Source organism: Parasteatoda tepidariorum, chromosome X1, assembly GCF_043381705.1.
Source record: "Parasteatoda tepidariorum isolate YZ-2023 chromosome X1, CAS_Ptep_4.0, whole genome shotgun sequence".
NCBI lineage: Eukaryota > Metazoa > Arthropoda > Arachnida > Araneae > Theridiidae > Parasteatoda > Parasteatoda tepidariorum.
Window position 1 is genome coordinate 61158071 of NC_092214.1, and position 17208 is coordinate 61175278.

Sequence of the window (17208 nt, forward strand, 5' to 3'; positions counted from 1 at the left end):
CACAGAAGCTGTCACATCATCGGCTATTATTTTGTAATTAAATATGGAAGTAAAGTAAAACATTTCAAATATTAATTTCAGGCCCAAAATTTTCTGACTGATGACGAGTTAACTCGTTATCACGCTTTTGTATGAAAATAAGAATTGTTTTGGGAATGAAAAATCGAGTTACACCGTCATTTCATTAGGGCATTAAAAGACGAGTTAACTCGTCCACGGTCACTGTGTTAAAATGACATGAATTTTAATTAATATTTTCTTCGACTTAAGTAAGTAAGTAATCATTTTAAAGTATAGCAACAACCTAGTTAAAGGATGAGAATAAAATTATATTTATAAAAATAGTTTATATATAGTTCAGCCTATAATAAATTGAATTAAGTAAATAAGTGCAATGTACTAAACTTTTCATTTGAAATTATGTATATGAGTATTTATATAAAGATGATAATGTTATTTTGATACATTCAAATTATTTAAGTTTTAGGCAAGCCCTAATTTATCCTACGCCATTTTGTTAATTTTAATTCTTATAAAAATATAATACTGAAAACAAAAAATACTTATGAAACCTATTATTTATTAACTATAAAAAGCAGATAATGTTAATTACAGTTTATAAATTAATTTACTATTATTTATTAGCTATTTTTTCGTGCAGAAAAAAGAAACAATTGTTTTAATAATAATAGTTTGTTGTTTTAAATAGATATTTGTCATTCGTAATATTTAATAATTTAGCCACATATCTGCATAATTACTTTAAAGAATTATTTATATGATATTTCACTAAAATATAAAGTTGAGGAAAAAAGAAAGAAGCAAACTTATGTTTTGGAGTAGAAATCATATTTTGTTAAGTAATATATTTTGAAGTTCTTAACTTTAAAAATAGATGGCAGCATTACATAACGGAAGACTTTTCATCCTAAGAAGATAAGAAGTTTCCTCTGCGCTGTCAACTGAACAGTTTTTCTTGAAAAGAACTGTTTTCTTAAAAATCGAAAAATTTTTCTCGAAAATAAAGTATTGAAAAAAAAAAAAAAAAAAAATTTAAAAATGANGATACTTCTTTTTGAACAAAGTTTTGAAAAAAAAAAAAAAAAACAATTTGAACAGTAGTCAACAAAAATTTCCTGCCCTTTTTTTTCCATAATTCTATCAAGGATTTTAAGGAATATGATTGGTTTTTTTCTTTTCTACAGTAGTTTGAAATTATTAATTTTATTTTTTGTCCAATGAAATAAAAATCATTACTTTGTAAATAAATATTTATATTATAAAATATAAAAATCAATATAAATATTAATTAATATCTTTTATATTATAAAAAAATGAAGTGTATTTACGTTCTATGTGAGTAAGCTGCAAGCAAACAAAAATGTATCTAGAGAGTATTTAAAGAACAACTAAAGCAAACTTTGGAAAAAAAATATAATTTTATAATTATTTACTGTAAAGAATAAGCTAGCAAACTCAAAGAAAATTTAATAGTATCTTGAAAAGATGTGGAAAACATTTGCTGATTAAATTATTCGAGGAAAAATTTAAAATTGGGAAAAAAGAAAGGGTAAGGCTTTCTGGAGGGAAAAAAAATGTTGGATCAAAGTAATTCTTATTCGTTACTCGATTAGTTTCTTTTTCTGAGGGATTCCATCAATTTGAGATCGCTTAAAGTGTAAAAATTTTCTTTTTTTTTTCTTTCTTTTTTTTTAAAAAAAAGATAAAAAGTGAAAAAAACTCTAAAACACCACAAATGTTAGTTAATAATAACATATTTTATGAGCGGAGCTTAAAGTTGTATGATATTTTTGTGCTTGTATTTTTTTAACTTGAACTTGAATAGCAAAAAATTGCATGCTAAGAAGACTTCAGAGAACATACAAACTTAAAAAAATTACATTTATTAGCCCTCTTACTGTATCCATCTTCATATATGGTTAAATTTATAATACCCTTATGATAAAATTAATACTATTCTAATCTATATTCACCATTTATTTGTCTCCATTATCACAGTCATTGTGGATGATCTGAGACAAAAAACCCATGGATAACACACCAGAATTTTTTTTTCTTAGTATCCAATTGTATAGAAGATTTACTGTCAAATATTTGGATTTCTAAGAGTTATTACTATACATAATTAAAATTAAGGAATCTGGATTAAATAATAATTTTATTCCAGATTTGGAATAAAATTATTATTTAAATTTACTCTTGTCATTATTGATGCTCTCACATTCATATTAGCTATCAAAAAAATTAAATAGAAAATCAATTTTAGTTTTCGGTTTCAATTCTCATAAATTATAGCAATGGACGGGGCAGGGCACATGGATGAATTTTAAAAGAAAAAATAAAATCTTTTATTAGGGATAAAAAAGAATATTTTTGTATAGTTTAAGAACAGAATTACAAAGGAGTAAAAATGTGGATAAAATAATTTTTCAGCTATTAAAAACTTCTATTCGGAATACAAATATTCCCAAATTAGAAGAATCGTTAATGCACATGCGTACTAATTTTAAATTTAAAAAAATAAAAAGAAAAAAACATTTTTTGCCTGCATTTAGTTTTATCACCTAGCATCAAGTACATTTCCTCACTCCTTGGAATTATTAGTTGAATTTTATGAATATAAAAAAAAGAAATAAAAAATGAACTAAATTGACGTAAACGAAAAAACTAACTATCGTGTTTTTTTCCCGATATTTCAGAGATTTTCAAACGCATGGCAGAAAAAAACGAACTGACCTTCATATTTAAAATGCGGGAATTGAAGCATATTACTGAAAAAGATCAGCACATACAATACTATAAAATACCAAAATAATGGGTCAAATCTCTAATATGAAATGAGATCTAAGTATGAAGAGATTAAAATTTTGTGCTTTGTGTAAGATAATAAGAAAAGTGGAAATTTTACCTGGGTTCGTAAGTAACACACCAACTGTGTTGTCCACAATTTGGCTTCCATACTTTGGTCATTTGTGTATAAGCTCTTGTACAAGGTTTTTGAACCTTTACTGATTCCATTTGGCGATCTGTACATACATGTGGCCTGTTAGAATATATACATTATTAGAGCAATATAAAGTATTTTTGTGATATTACATTCGTTCATGTAAAAAATATAAAGTGTTTCTAAAGTCTAAATCTAAATCAAAGCCGAAAATTTTGTGCTGTCCTACTCGCTGGTCGTAACCTGAATTATTTTAGTATAGACAAGCACAAACAAACTCAGACGACCTGAACAAACAAAACAAAGCAAAATTGAACAAACAATTAAATAGATAAAATAAGTAAATATAAAAGATAAATTTTTAAAAAAAAAATTAATTATACTTGACGCAATGAAAAGGAACTACATCATTAACCTTTACATCTCAGTTTTACAAAGTTTACGTCCATCTTTACGTTACAGCTGTGGATAGATTAATTCATTATACTTGACGCAACGAAAAGAAACTACATCATTAACGTTTACATCTCAGTTTTACATAAATTTACGTCCATCCTTACGTTACAGCTGTGGATAGATTAATTCATTATACTTGACGCAATGAAAAGAAACTACATCATTAACGTTTACATCTCAGTTTTACATAAGTTTACGTCCATCCTTTCGTTACAGCTGTGGATAGATTAATTTTAAAATGCAGATTTTGTTGCAAATGCTAACTTTAATTACGTCAGCAAATCATAAAAGAATTCCAATTTTTGACTATAATTGCTATGTCGTAGGTAATCCCAGTTTTAAAATAAAATAGAAATAACTGAAGGAGATTTGATCATTTTGGAAAAAGGTTCTATTTTAAAAATGATTGAGAAATAATTACAAGGAAAAAAATAACGTTCTATTCTGCAGACACCATGACAATATTGGCTCACAGTTAGCAGTTTAAGTAAAAATATATTACAAGGTGGAAAATTAAGCTTTGATTAAAATTTTATTGATGTGAATGAATTTAAAGTTTGCATTTTAGTTAAAAGATTGCGAATAGTTAAATTGTCTTATTATTTAACTACTAAATTAGAACGTTATTTAATTATTCTAACAGTCAATGCAAAATGCTGTATGGAAAATAAATTACAACTTCTTAAAATCATTTCTTCAACTGAATAAATTAGTTTTGTTAAACAAATTTTTTAAAATAATAAAAGAAACTTAATATAAATACTCGATTCATTGTTTTTAACTATTACATTTTTAAGGATAATATTTTTTCTAATAAAATAGGAATTTTTTTACTATTTACTATAAATTCTAGTTCAAACAATCCATACTATGATTTTTATTTATTATTATTTATATTTGAATTATATGAATTGAAATAAAAAGAAAAATATATAAATTTAGAAAAGCTTTGGGGGGAATATTGTATTTCACTTATTAAATTGTTAGATTCATTATGGTTTGAAACATTCTATTAAATTAATCAACATGCTATTGTATATTATTGTATGGATTCAATAAATAATAACACAAATGATATGACAATAAAATATACATTATGCTTGAAACGATATTTACAAATTGCAGTAATAACAAACGATGACAATAAGTAATAAATCTAATGGCTTGTAAGATAAATAACCCTTAATAACAAAAAACTATAACTAAACAATAGAGTAATGTCTTATAGTTAATATTTAAATCGTATTTAATAATAATGATATTTTTTTACTCACTATTTCCATTTTTTATTAACGATTTTTAATTCGAAAGGACTTCAAGTATTATGTTTGATGTCTATTATAATGAGGGAAAGAAAGAGTTTACAAGTATAGCTTAAAGCTAAAACACTTTTTTTGGATTCCAGAAAGTCCATTAAATCCCGTAAGATCTCAACTAGCTCCGGAGATTCCTGTGTTTAATGCTAGTCAATATCCGCAACGAATTCCATCGAAAGTACACTGCACTAACTTTAATCGTGAAACTAATTAAATCAATCTTTTAAATGCTTGGGAAAGGAACTATTAATGTGGCTCCGTTGTAGTAATGTTAAAGTTCACGATCAGTAGTTTAGCCTGAAGCACTGACTTGGTAGTAAATAGGAGGAAGATGTTAAAAAAATATAGATAACAAAATGAACTCACTGTTTTCAAGTTGAAAGGTGCTATTTTTTTTCCTTCCTTCTTTTTTTTTTTAACTTACAGTAGCTTTCACACAATTTTACGATAAATCACGGAATAAAATAAAGAGGCAGTTGTTGTAATAAATCTTTCTTGACTTGTACGGAAGTTGTTGTACATTTTAATATTAAAAATTTTGGATTCTTTGGGGGGGATATTCTTTTGTTGCTCTAAATGCTGTTATGAAATTTTCTTTAAAAATCAATATTTATTAATTAATTTACACTTTATTACAGTTTGAAGTTTTCAGAATGAATATTGAAATGTTAAACTTTTTTAGTTTTATTGTTTAAATCAATGAATGCTCCTTAACCCTTCTATCGCCGCGGACCGGTCAACGTTTAATAATTTTACCAGCGCCCGCTAAAGAGGCGGAGACGTTGATTGTTTATATTTAAGCTTGTTTTGATTTAATAATTTTAATTTAATTTTATTTAAACATGCCTTTAAAATAAAATACAATAATAAAATATGGTACTAAGTCGTACAAACTCGAGAGAAATACACCATAGTCAATAAAATGATAATAATTTAATGTTCCTTAGGAGGCCCTGTACCATTTGATCCACGAATTAGGGGTTGGAGACCATTGGTTCAAGTCACTTCGCGTGTTTTATTTCCCATTGTTGTAACTCAAACTTGTTTTTTCATCTACATAATTAATTGTTATAATTTAATCAAATTTTTAGTTTTTGTAACAGCTTACATGACACAAATTTTGCTAGATTCTATTTTTGAATTCGATTGATTGAATATAATCTACAGTTAAAATGACTGAACTAGATAATTTTTTTTCGAAATGGGATGAAATAACGATAAATGCTTTAAAAATTACGACTTCTTAGTAGTTATACAATAGTTAATATGAAAACATTCATAATTATCTTTAAAAATATTTATAATGTGTCCTTGCAAGGTATATTTATTTTGCTGCTATTTTTTTACATCAGGGTTTTAATAGTTATATGTAATACTTTTTATAGAGTTTATATAACACGCTTTTTATATGGAACAGAGTTTATATAACACACTTTTTATCTAGCACAGAGTTTATGAAACACACTTTTTATATAGCACAGAGTTTATATAACACAAATTAAAGCACAACACATTTATTATAGTTAAAAAAACACTGTTTAATGACAGTGACACGAAGTAAAAATACTAGGCTGAAATGTCGTTACTTAAAAAGCTATATAATTCGAAAAATTATTTAATAAAAACATTTTCTTCTCTGTCACAATTAGGAAAGAAAATTAATCGGTTAATCATATTGCAACTTCTTCATTAGAGTTTTCGTTTTTAAAATTAATGGAANATTATAGTTAAAAAAACACTGTTTAATGACAGTGACACGAAGTAAAAATACTAGGCTGAAATGTCGTTACTTAAAAAGCTATATAATTCGAAAAATTATTTAATAAAACATTTTCTTCTCTGTCACAATTAGGAAAGAAAATTAATCGGTTAATCATATTTCAACTCCTTCATTAGAGTTTTCGTTTTTAAAATTAATGGAAAAAAAATTGCTGTGAGCAATATTCCACTTAACGTTAAATATGCGATAAGTGTTTTTGCATATTAATTTTTTTAGATACATATTTTGTTTTAACATGTGGCTGAAATTACTGTCAAATTTAATAGCAAAAACAGCTCGTATTCAATTAATTACATGTTCTTACGAAACTACATCAAACTACAAACTTTACATGCGTCAAGTACGTGAATTGCGTCAAATATCTTTAGTCTTTTCAACACTCACAAACCCGATCCTCAGAAGAGAAAGATTTAAATTAATTAAAGCTTAATGATTAATGGTAAATAAAGTGTTTAAAGCAGAATTTTGCTTGTCTTCTTTTTATCAGTTCATCTTTGCTAATTATTCACTACATGATAATGATATATTTAAGACATGTATGTTCCTTGCTCCTAAATTAAATCAAAGAAAAAACTTTACTGTATAGTATTATTTAATTTTCTTTAGTACACTTGGTATTATCGTTAAAACTTTCCAAGCTTAAGTGAGTCTGTAAAAGAAATTACGAAATGCCAGCAACTTTTGAGAATTCAAAATTTATGAAATATACACAATGGAAAAAAAAAATCAAAACTCCTAGAATATGGTAAAATTTACCGTGTTTCTGGCTGTATGGGAACATAAAAAAAGTATGGCAATTTTTACCGAAGCACTTTGGTAATGATTTTGGTAAAATTAGCAATAAGATATGGTTTTAAAAATGTGGTCAAATCTGGAAATATTACCAATTCTTGTAAATTTATCATGCCTTAGGGCATGACATAAAAACCAAATTCGGCTAAATTCATTTCTCAGTTTCTTTTTAACCATAAGTGCGGTAATAACGCATATTTTAGTTTTATTACCAGAATTATTGTTATTTTTTCTTACCAGAAATGTTTTTTGCAATGCAGCCCGGTAATTTTGCCGTAATTTTTTCTCCGTGTACAGAAAGGTATTGTACCATTATTCGCTTTATTATATTGGTACTATTTATAATTATTGCTATACTAAAAAGGTATTACTTATTTTAATTCCGTATTGTAAAAAATGCGGTTCAGTCCAAAAAATTTATGGCTAATCTGGAAATTTCAAAATTTCTTGATTGGAAAAACAGAGAAGCCATGGTAAACCATGGGTAGCCAGAAAAGTTATTTTATCAATTGCCTGGAAAGAATTGTTTAAATGATTGTAATATTGTGTTTTTCTTCTGCCATTACAAAATGAACCCAAAATCATTTATTTAAATAATTCTACAAGAAATTGATAACTTAAGCCCTTTATATCAGTTTTAAATTTTGACATTAGTTAATTGGCTAGCATTAATTAGTGGATATAGGCACGTCTCAGATAGATGATAAAAATCGAGATTTAATCAAATCCCTAAGCCAGATGATCGATTCACACAAGCTGTTAAAATATCAGCTCTATAGAATGATTTCCCAAAAGAAAGTAAATGATTTGATCAAATTTCTTATTTGTTTTAATGAAGTAATATTGTTTATATGTTACGGTTCAACGTAATTCATCATCATCATAGTTGGCCAGACAGCCCAATGAGAGCCGATGCCTCCCTCTGAAGACTAACGACTTCCGATTTATCTTTGATCTCCCAATTCTTCATTAATTGCAAGAAGATCAGACTCCACCGAGTCAGCTCAATTCAACCGTGGCCTTCCCCGCTTTTTTACTCTAGAGGGTCTAAAAAGCAGTATTTTTTTATTGTATTGGCATCACTCATTCGAATCACGTGGGCTATCAATGTAATCAATTGGTTAATAATTGCTGATCATTACCAAAAATAACGAAGTAAGTAAGTCGGTTAAAGTAAGTATTATACAAGGCAGTGGCATTTAACCTTATAAAAACCATCTGTGTAGGGTATACCGGGCAATGGTAGTTAACCTTAAAAAGTATCTGTGTAGGTTAAAGCAGGCAATGTCACTCACTAATTCATTTCATCCTTTCATTACAGCAGTTTAGGGATTTGATCAAAGCACTTACTTCTTTTTAAGGGAAATGATCCTACAGCGTTGTTACTTTAACATCTTACGTGAATTGATCATCTAGAGCAGGGATTTGATAAAATCTCCGTTTTTATCATCTCCCAGCCAAAGAGGGACGCGACTTATTTATAAAAACATTCAAATTGAAATAAATACGCCTTACCGCGTTTTTCTTTTTGAATATCGTTGTCTCGAATCATTCCTTAAAATTTTTCACATGTGCTAGTAGCATTGAAAACAGCACCGAAGCTTCAAGGTTTCCATTTATGCATTATAAAACCTTATTTCTGAGAGGAGAAAGCAATATATTATAATAAACTAAGAGTTAATCACTGTTCTTCTTTAATATTTTAGCTACTTTAGCCCGAGGATAAATATGAGTTGAGCAATAAGGTGCTTTAAAAACACATACAAGTAGTCAGGAGTTTGTTGACTATCGTTAACAAATTGGGTATCTTGTTCCGTTTTTCCCCACTCCTTTGAGCGTCAAATACAAAGAGTAAACACATAAACTTCGCTTTAGACTTCTCATAATTTACAGAAGTAAGCAATATTTTATTTTAATAACGCTGCAGTTTACGCCAAAGCCAACAGATTTGACAAATTGAATGATTTCATCCTACCATCTCCAACTGATCTTCCAATAAATATATAGCTGCGGAGAAGATTAAATAAAAAGCGAGCCTTTGTTTCAATTCTCGCGTTTACATATTATTCAAAACATCGCCTGTGTAAAGATAGTTATTTAAAATCGTTCGCAGAATGAGCTTCAACATAAATTTTAGCTTCGCTTCTTTTAGTTTCTCTTTCCTTATTTGCGTTTGAAGCAATGAGCAATTTTAAAAAGCTTTGTTCTGATTTATTTTACATTGAGTAATTATGACCGCATTGTTTGTTTAGTCTTTCAACGCAATCTGTAAATCAAAATATTATATAATTACGTAATATTTTTTAAAGATAAGTCATAGTACCTTTTGAATAGCGTGATTTTTTTTTTAAATTAAAGAAATCGCATTATTATTTTTCTTTTAACGGCAGGCACTGAACTCTCATTATTTGCTTCGAAAGATGCTGGAAGTGTTGCTCCTTAACGTTACTCGTTGGTCACCTTAATCACGCAGACGAGCATCATTACCCACGCCACACAGTCACAGATACTCGTTCATAAGGTGAATAACATTCTTCACACATCACCCAACAGAGGATAACACAGAGGGATAAACATCCATTCCCTGAACGGGATTCAAACCCGTGACCATTGACTTCAAAGACAGGTACGCTAACCGCTGAGCCACCTAGCCAGGTTTTTCTTTAAGTAAAGAGTTTTTTTGTAATTTCCGACCTTCGCATTTTTTTAAAGTTATACATTCAATATTTACTAACGCAATCTTAATCTAACTACTTTCGAGTGATCAAAGCTAACGTATTTTGAAAGATGGTATACTAATAGTGAATATCTTACAAAAGGCGAATGAATATGCTATTAGCTTAGACCAGTGTTTATTAAAATTTTCGGGATGGGGATCCAATGATATTTAAGAAAATTTTGCGGGAACACATAAGAATTGTGAAAATTTGACAAACACATGATAAAATTGTCAGTTTCTTCAATTGTACTGTAATATACTATTGCAGTCTTAGGTCTTTAATTTTTAATTTTATGACATAGAACAATGAACAATGAGCATAGAACAATGAGCATAGAACAATGAACATAGAACAATGAACATAGAACATGAAGTAACAAATAGTGTGAACAGTAAACAATGTAATGAATGTGAAGTTCAAATAAGTAACAAACTTAAAATTATAATATAATAAAACAAAAATTGGGTACATTCTTTACATGTAAATTTTTATCTGTATATTCTTTACGGTATTTTTAGGGACATTGCATAAAAATATTTGGTAATTGTAAAATTATTATAATGAGTTTAAGATATATCAAAATTTCTATAATCTTTGGCAACCCCTGCTGCAAGTTCCCCGACCAATAGTAAATAAGAAACTATGGCTTAGACTAATAAATATGCAAATACAACGAAAGAAAAAAATTGCTCTGTCTATATTGTGACGTATTATACATATTTTTCTTCATACGATGAAAATCGAAGTGAACAAAAAATTGTTCATTTTAGCACACATAATTAAAGTTGTAGCAAATTTGCACTTTACTGATAATATGATTTAACTTTAAAATGTATTTTCTTAGGGTGAATAAATGGCATTTGTTGTTATTGCAGTTCATTTACGTCGCACTAGAGCTGCACAATGGGCTATAGGTGACGGTCTGGGAAACATCCCTGAGGATGATCCGAAGACATGCCATCATAATTTTGATTCTCTGCACCCCCGCTTCGGTAGTCCGACGACCTGCACGCGAAGTCGAGCACTTTAGCTAGAACAGTTTAACGAGAACCAATACCGCACACCCTCGGTCCCTACGCAGACTGATCTAAGTGATCACCCACCCGCACACTGACCGCAGCCAGTGATGCTTGACTTCGGTGATCTGCTGGGAACCGTGTCTCAACGATCAGTCAACTGTGGGACCGATGGCATTTGCATATTTTATGTAGTGTTCGAAAAATAAATAAATATTGAGTTCCTAAGTTCATCATTAATTTATAAAATTTGTTTCTTAAAAATTGTTTTTTTTTTTCATGCTGCGTGTATAGCGAATCTCCCGCTTTATGAATCGCTATTTTTTTCCCTCCTCATTTTAGCTTGACCTATATCTTTGCTTTAAATTTTCTAATTCTACAAGGCAATAACTCATACAATTTCAAATCTCAATTTTCTAAACTAATCATTTCGCGTAAAATAATTTTTTGTTGCCGTTCAACATCATTCAGATTCATATAGTGATGTGATTTATATGCTGCACTATAATGAAATTACACCACTCATGTAAAATCAGCGTAGATAGCCAGTTTTAACAATTAATTATTATAGATAACATTTGAAATGTAATATCAATTTAACAAGACCTCTGGTATTCAATTCTGGTAATACATCTTAATTTGTCTCTAGAAAATGTTCCTGGTTGCCAAAGGAGAAGTAATCCAAGTGTTTATTTCAGCTTCAAGGCAACATAACATTTGACTGAGTACCCCCTCATGGATTTCTTTACAGCGTGCCTCTTCTCAATCTGAATAGAGAAGCTAAGTAATAGGTTTATATAGCCCATCAATGCCCAAGATGTACAACATTAATGTAATAATTTAATAATAAATGTCATGAATTTTACAGGGGAGATTTTGACATAAAACAATTTCTTCGCATTGATTTTTGATGCGTACTAAACAAATATCTGGAATACACCAGTCCTACTATCATTGATAATGTTAAAAAGCAAAAAACACTTCAAAAGTAGTAATTCTAAAAAGTAATAATTCCATCAATTGTATGGCATATTTTAAAAACCTTCTCTAAAGACAATAATGAACTAATCTTTCAGTGGACACGTGACTGTAAGGGAAAAATATAGGGCGATTAAGTTATATATTTTTGGTTATTATATGCCTTTTGTAAAAATGAAAAGTTAAAAAAACATTTTTAAATCAATAAAGATTTATTCAAAAAGTTAAAAAATGCTTTTTTTTTACTAAATAAAGATTTGTTTAAAGCTTTTTAATGCAGTAGCAACCATTTGAAAGACCATACTTCAAATGTTGTTGAGTATAAATTACGTATACCGAAATAAGATGTCAATCTTTTCTGTGTTATTTTCTTGAAACCAAGCACCTAGGTTAAAAAAATGGATTTTCACCGATACTTACAAATCATATTAGACAAAATATGTCTTGAATGGTAAAAAATTTATTTTTTACTTTGTTTTGCTCTTACTTTGTCTGGTGAAGTGTACTACGCATAAAAAAAGTCCATGAAGACTACAAGACAGTTGTGAGCAACATAAAAGTATCTAACTAAACGCATAATAACTGAAAAATGAGGAATTATATTTTAAAAAATTATAATTTCAGCGCTTGCATTGCATTTATCTAAAATAACAAAATTTTTGAACTTTCATTTGAAACTTTGAATCACATCAAAATGCCAAATGATCGAAATTCATTTTTTTTCGAAAAAATTTCATATCTAAAACTATTTTGATGGAATCTAATATTTAATTTTAATTTACAAATGTAAAACTCAGTAATTCTAATAAACTAAAGATGAAAACATAATTATCCCCATTAAAGATGGAATATAAATGTACATATATATACGTATATATATTCGCACTCAAGAGTAAAATATTCAAGATTATCAATGCATTTTATTGGAATATATTGAAAAACAAGTAATAAATATCTTGAAAGAAACTATTTTCATTTTTTCTAAAGAGCACGAACACTATTATTCAACCATCTTTTCCATTACCTAAAGCGATTTGATATCCCCACAAAGTCCTTTGACAAAATGCAGTTCAAAGGTGACCATCGAATGGCTGTAAAATAGCATAGGGGCCAAAAGTTAGGATAGTATACTCCCCACCGCGAAAACATCGTGAACTCCCCTTGCTTTTTGAGAGGGGGTCCCAATAACTCCTCAAGAAAAATTAAAGAAAAAAAAAATTCTAAATAGTCTACCGTTCCATCTACGTATCTTACACACCCCGGATCCTAAATGAGGCGAACGTCTGATTGCGGATGAAATTTCCCACGGAAGCCTTACATCTTATTTTACCATATAATGAAAGATTGAAAAAAAAAACGAATAAAAAAGAACCTTTTAAGTAAATATGGTTGCACGCATTAATATAAGAGGTGACTGATAAAATCCTTATAAAACTGGCATAGGGATTGAAAGGGTAAGGATGATATTACTTTTTATTAAATACTTATCTTATTTTACTACATGATGGACGGCTGTACCTTTCTATAGACCCGAGAGATGTTTTTTTTTTGATGTATGAAACATGCATGACCACATCGGTACAAAAATCAGCTGTCACGATGTTATAAAGAGATGGAGATGATATGGATTTTTTTTTTACATTTTTACCAAAATTTACATTTTAATGGATTTTTGATTTAAAAAAAACTGAATATGAAAGAACAATTTAAAGTATCTGCAATGGTTCGGGAAGAGAGTAGAAATGCCTTTTTGGGGCCTGATGAAGTAAGGGATGAAAATTTTATGAATTTTTGGAAGGTCACATTAGTCATTTTCTGCTTCTTAAAAAGTATAACTTTAACTTTAAGTAAACTTTACAATTGAATTCTTGGGTATCTTATCATCTGAAGTCTCGAGTATAAATATTTTTCATACATATTTTCCGACTTTATAAAGATAACTTTTTTTAAATTATTGTATTTACAATATTGTATTTAATTATTAAATACAATAGTATTTAATTGTTAAAATCAATAGTATTTAATTATTAAATACAATTTAGTTTCATCAACAATATTTACGTTTTACAACCAGCATTTACATTGGTTACATAATTACTCTTTTATATCCAATCACTTTAAAACGTCGTCGATGAAAGCTTTAAACTCTATAACGAAGTTTAATGCTTTATCTAACCATTACTGTAAGTTAAGACAAATGAACGTCTTAAAATAAAAACGAAACATACCACGACAATTTAGTTTCATCAACAATATTTATGTTTTACAAGCAACATTTACATTGGTTACATAATTACTCTTTATATCCAATCACTTCCCATACGTCGTCGATGAAATCTAAAACTCCTAAACGAAGTTTAATCCTTTTAAAAAAGGAATGTAAACACATTTAGGAGTCTAAATCTTACACCATCGTTTAACTTCCTATCTTAGAATCGGTAATAATGTAAGCGGCTTAAAGCACAAAAAAAATTGTGCAAAGACTATGTACAAACATAAGCTTTTTTTCTTCTGTTTTAAAGTTGATGGGAAATCTGACGGATTTCAACAGACACAACTGCACTGGTTTAAAATTACCTTTTGTACTTTTTATTAGGAAGGTTTCAAATTTCTAGTTCTTTCTGTTATGTTTAGGAATAAAAAGTGTTCCTGCGGAAGATAAGTGATTAATGAGCTTAGCAGCTGAAGAAATAATCTTCATAAAATCTGCGAATGAAAAATAATCTTTTAAAGTATTGTTGGAGAAGATTTTGAAAGAGATTGCGATTTTTCCCAAATGACGGAAACAATTTTAAACGTGCAGATATATTTCTTTAGAAAAACCGATTCTTTTATGCCACTTACATTTTTGTTAAATAAATTGTATAAAATCTGATATTTCGCTCTATTTTTTTCTAAAAAAATACAGGTTAGAAATATTTTTGATTTAAAATTAAAAAATGCTATAAATCAAAAGCTAAAAGCTCATTAATTGTACTTACTATATGTACATACTTATATAGTATGCATGTATAGTATGTACTTATATATAATATATATAAGTACATACTATATGTACTTATATATATTATAAGTACATATAGTATGTATGTATAGTATAATTACATATATAGTATAAGTACATATAGTGTATAAAGTATACTACATATAGTATAAATACATATAGTATATAGTATATTTCTTTATAGAATTTACAGACATTACCTAATTCATCAAAGATCTTATTTAAACAGGAGTACAGCTACACTTATTAAAAAAATTGCTTTTATCCTCTTTTTCATGTTACAAGGCTTCCTATCTTATTTTGAATCTAGTACACCTTCTGCTTTTCAGTTGCCAAACCGAGTGAGCCACAAATCAGACAAGATAGGATTTATAAAATTTTAAAACTCTGTATCTCAAAACAAATAAAGGTTAGACCACTATTGAAATAAATCCTTCAACTATACATTTCTTAAAAAATATTATCAAATTAATTGAGCATTTGTTTCTGGAATATTCATTTAAGTTATTTGTAAATTTCACTTCAGATAATATACAATTTAGTAAGTATTTGAAGATATAAATCTGTTACATGTATTTTTATTTTGAACTATAATTTTTCATTATTTGTATAGTGTAAATTACTTTTATTGTGTAAATAAGACTATAGCATATAAATTAATTTATTTTTTAAAAACTAAATGGTAATAGTTTAAAAAAATGAAAATATACTAAATAAAAATTGTATATATGAAATAAAAAAAATAAAGCACAAAAATAAATATTTCGAATAGAATTTTAAATTTAAAAAAAATGCTTTTTAACCTAAACAAATTTATCCAAAACAATGCAAATTTAATCAGATATTTTGTATAAAATATATAATGAAAGCGCGGAATACGTTAATAGAAATACATAATGTGAGTTATTTATTGAAAATAACGGTATTTAATAATAACGTTTAGTGTATAGTGTCATTTCCAAAGTAAACTAAATGCACCATGCATAACATTGTATGCATGATCTATTAGCACTACTATGTATATTCAATATACAATCATCCACGTTTGTCACATATGATGAATAGGGCAGTAAAAAGGTTTATGTGGGAGACAAGCGTGGATAAGCAAGACATATGATTCGTTTTATCGAAGAATACAATTTCTCGATAAGTTATCCTTTATACATAAATTATCTATCATGCGTTAAAAGTACCCGATTCAAGGTACTTTACGTTTATTAAATCACAACTTGGTCAAGGAGGAACAGAATAGTAATTCAAGAAAGAAGCACAGTGTTAAGTCGGGGAGGTTCGACTATTGATACGCAATATCTCTTCAAAAAATGTATTTGAAAAGAATACTTTTTTTTCCATTTCGGGTGGAATCTTTTTATTAATGTTTATCAAGAATTTATCTCTTCTACAGTGCTATAGTGAATTTTTTTACTGGAAAGCAACTCATCGCATCGTGGGGAGGGAGAGTTAATTCCGAAATTATCAAAAATAATTTTTAATCAAGAATTATGGAATCATCTGAGGTTATCAAAAGATTTTTTTTTCATTTCATCGTAACCTCTTACATTTTTTTCTGTTTACCAGAAACAATTCTAAAGGTTTTTAATAACATATTTATTTTTACTTTTTCTTTCTCGAAAATAAATCTGCAGTATATAGAAACTTACTGGTTAATAAATTATTAATGAAACTTATATACCGAAGTGTTTTAAATAGTTAAAAAATTTCCGCACTGAATTATTGTTTTTATCTCTATACATTACTTCTCCTATAACATATTATAGAAATTTAGTACTATATAGATAGTTAATTTTGAAAATAACTGATTGTTTTAATCTAACTCAATTGTCTAATTGTCTTCAAGTGCATTAGTATGTGCCTTCAATTTGTTAGCATTACTAGCAGATTATACTAAAGAACTATTTTTAATAAAAAAGTTAAGATTATAACGTGAAAATAAGTCGATTAGTCAATTTCTTGTGGGACGGAATTACGTTCCGCCCTAAAAACGAAAGAAAAGGTACTTCCGGCCTTACTAGACTTCAGCTCCTGTACAGAAGGTAGCTACCTATTTAAAAAATCCCTTCATTTAAATAATAATAATATAATTACATTTCAGATTTACTATCGTTATAACAATTTTTTTTGAAAGTGAAGGAATTGTGACTAGAACGAGGCGTTTTTTTT

General features: G+C 28.1%; 1 protein-coding gene across 1 annotated transcript in view; it reads right to left on the reverse strand.

Annotated features, from left to right (window-relative positions):
• The window catches only part of LOC107439276 (multiple epidermal growth factor-like domains protein 6), a 278214-nt gene that overhangs the window by 192845 nt on the left and 68161 nt on the right, over positions 1-17208 (reverse strand). The window contains exon 2 of the mRNA XM_071187265.1: positions 2930-3064. Within this exon, the coding sequence (XP_071043366.1) occupies positions 2930-3064 (135 nt within the window). The remainder of the gene's footprint in view (positions 1-2929; positions 3065-17208) is intronic.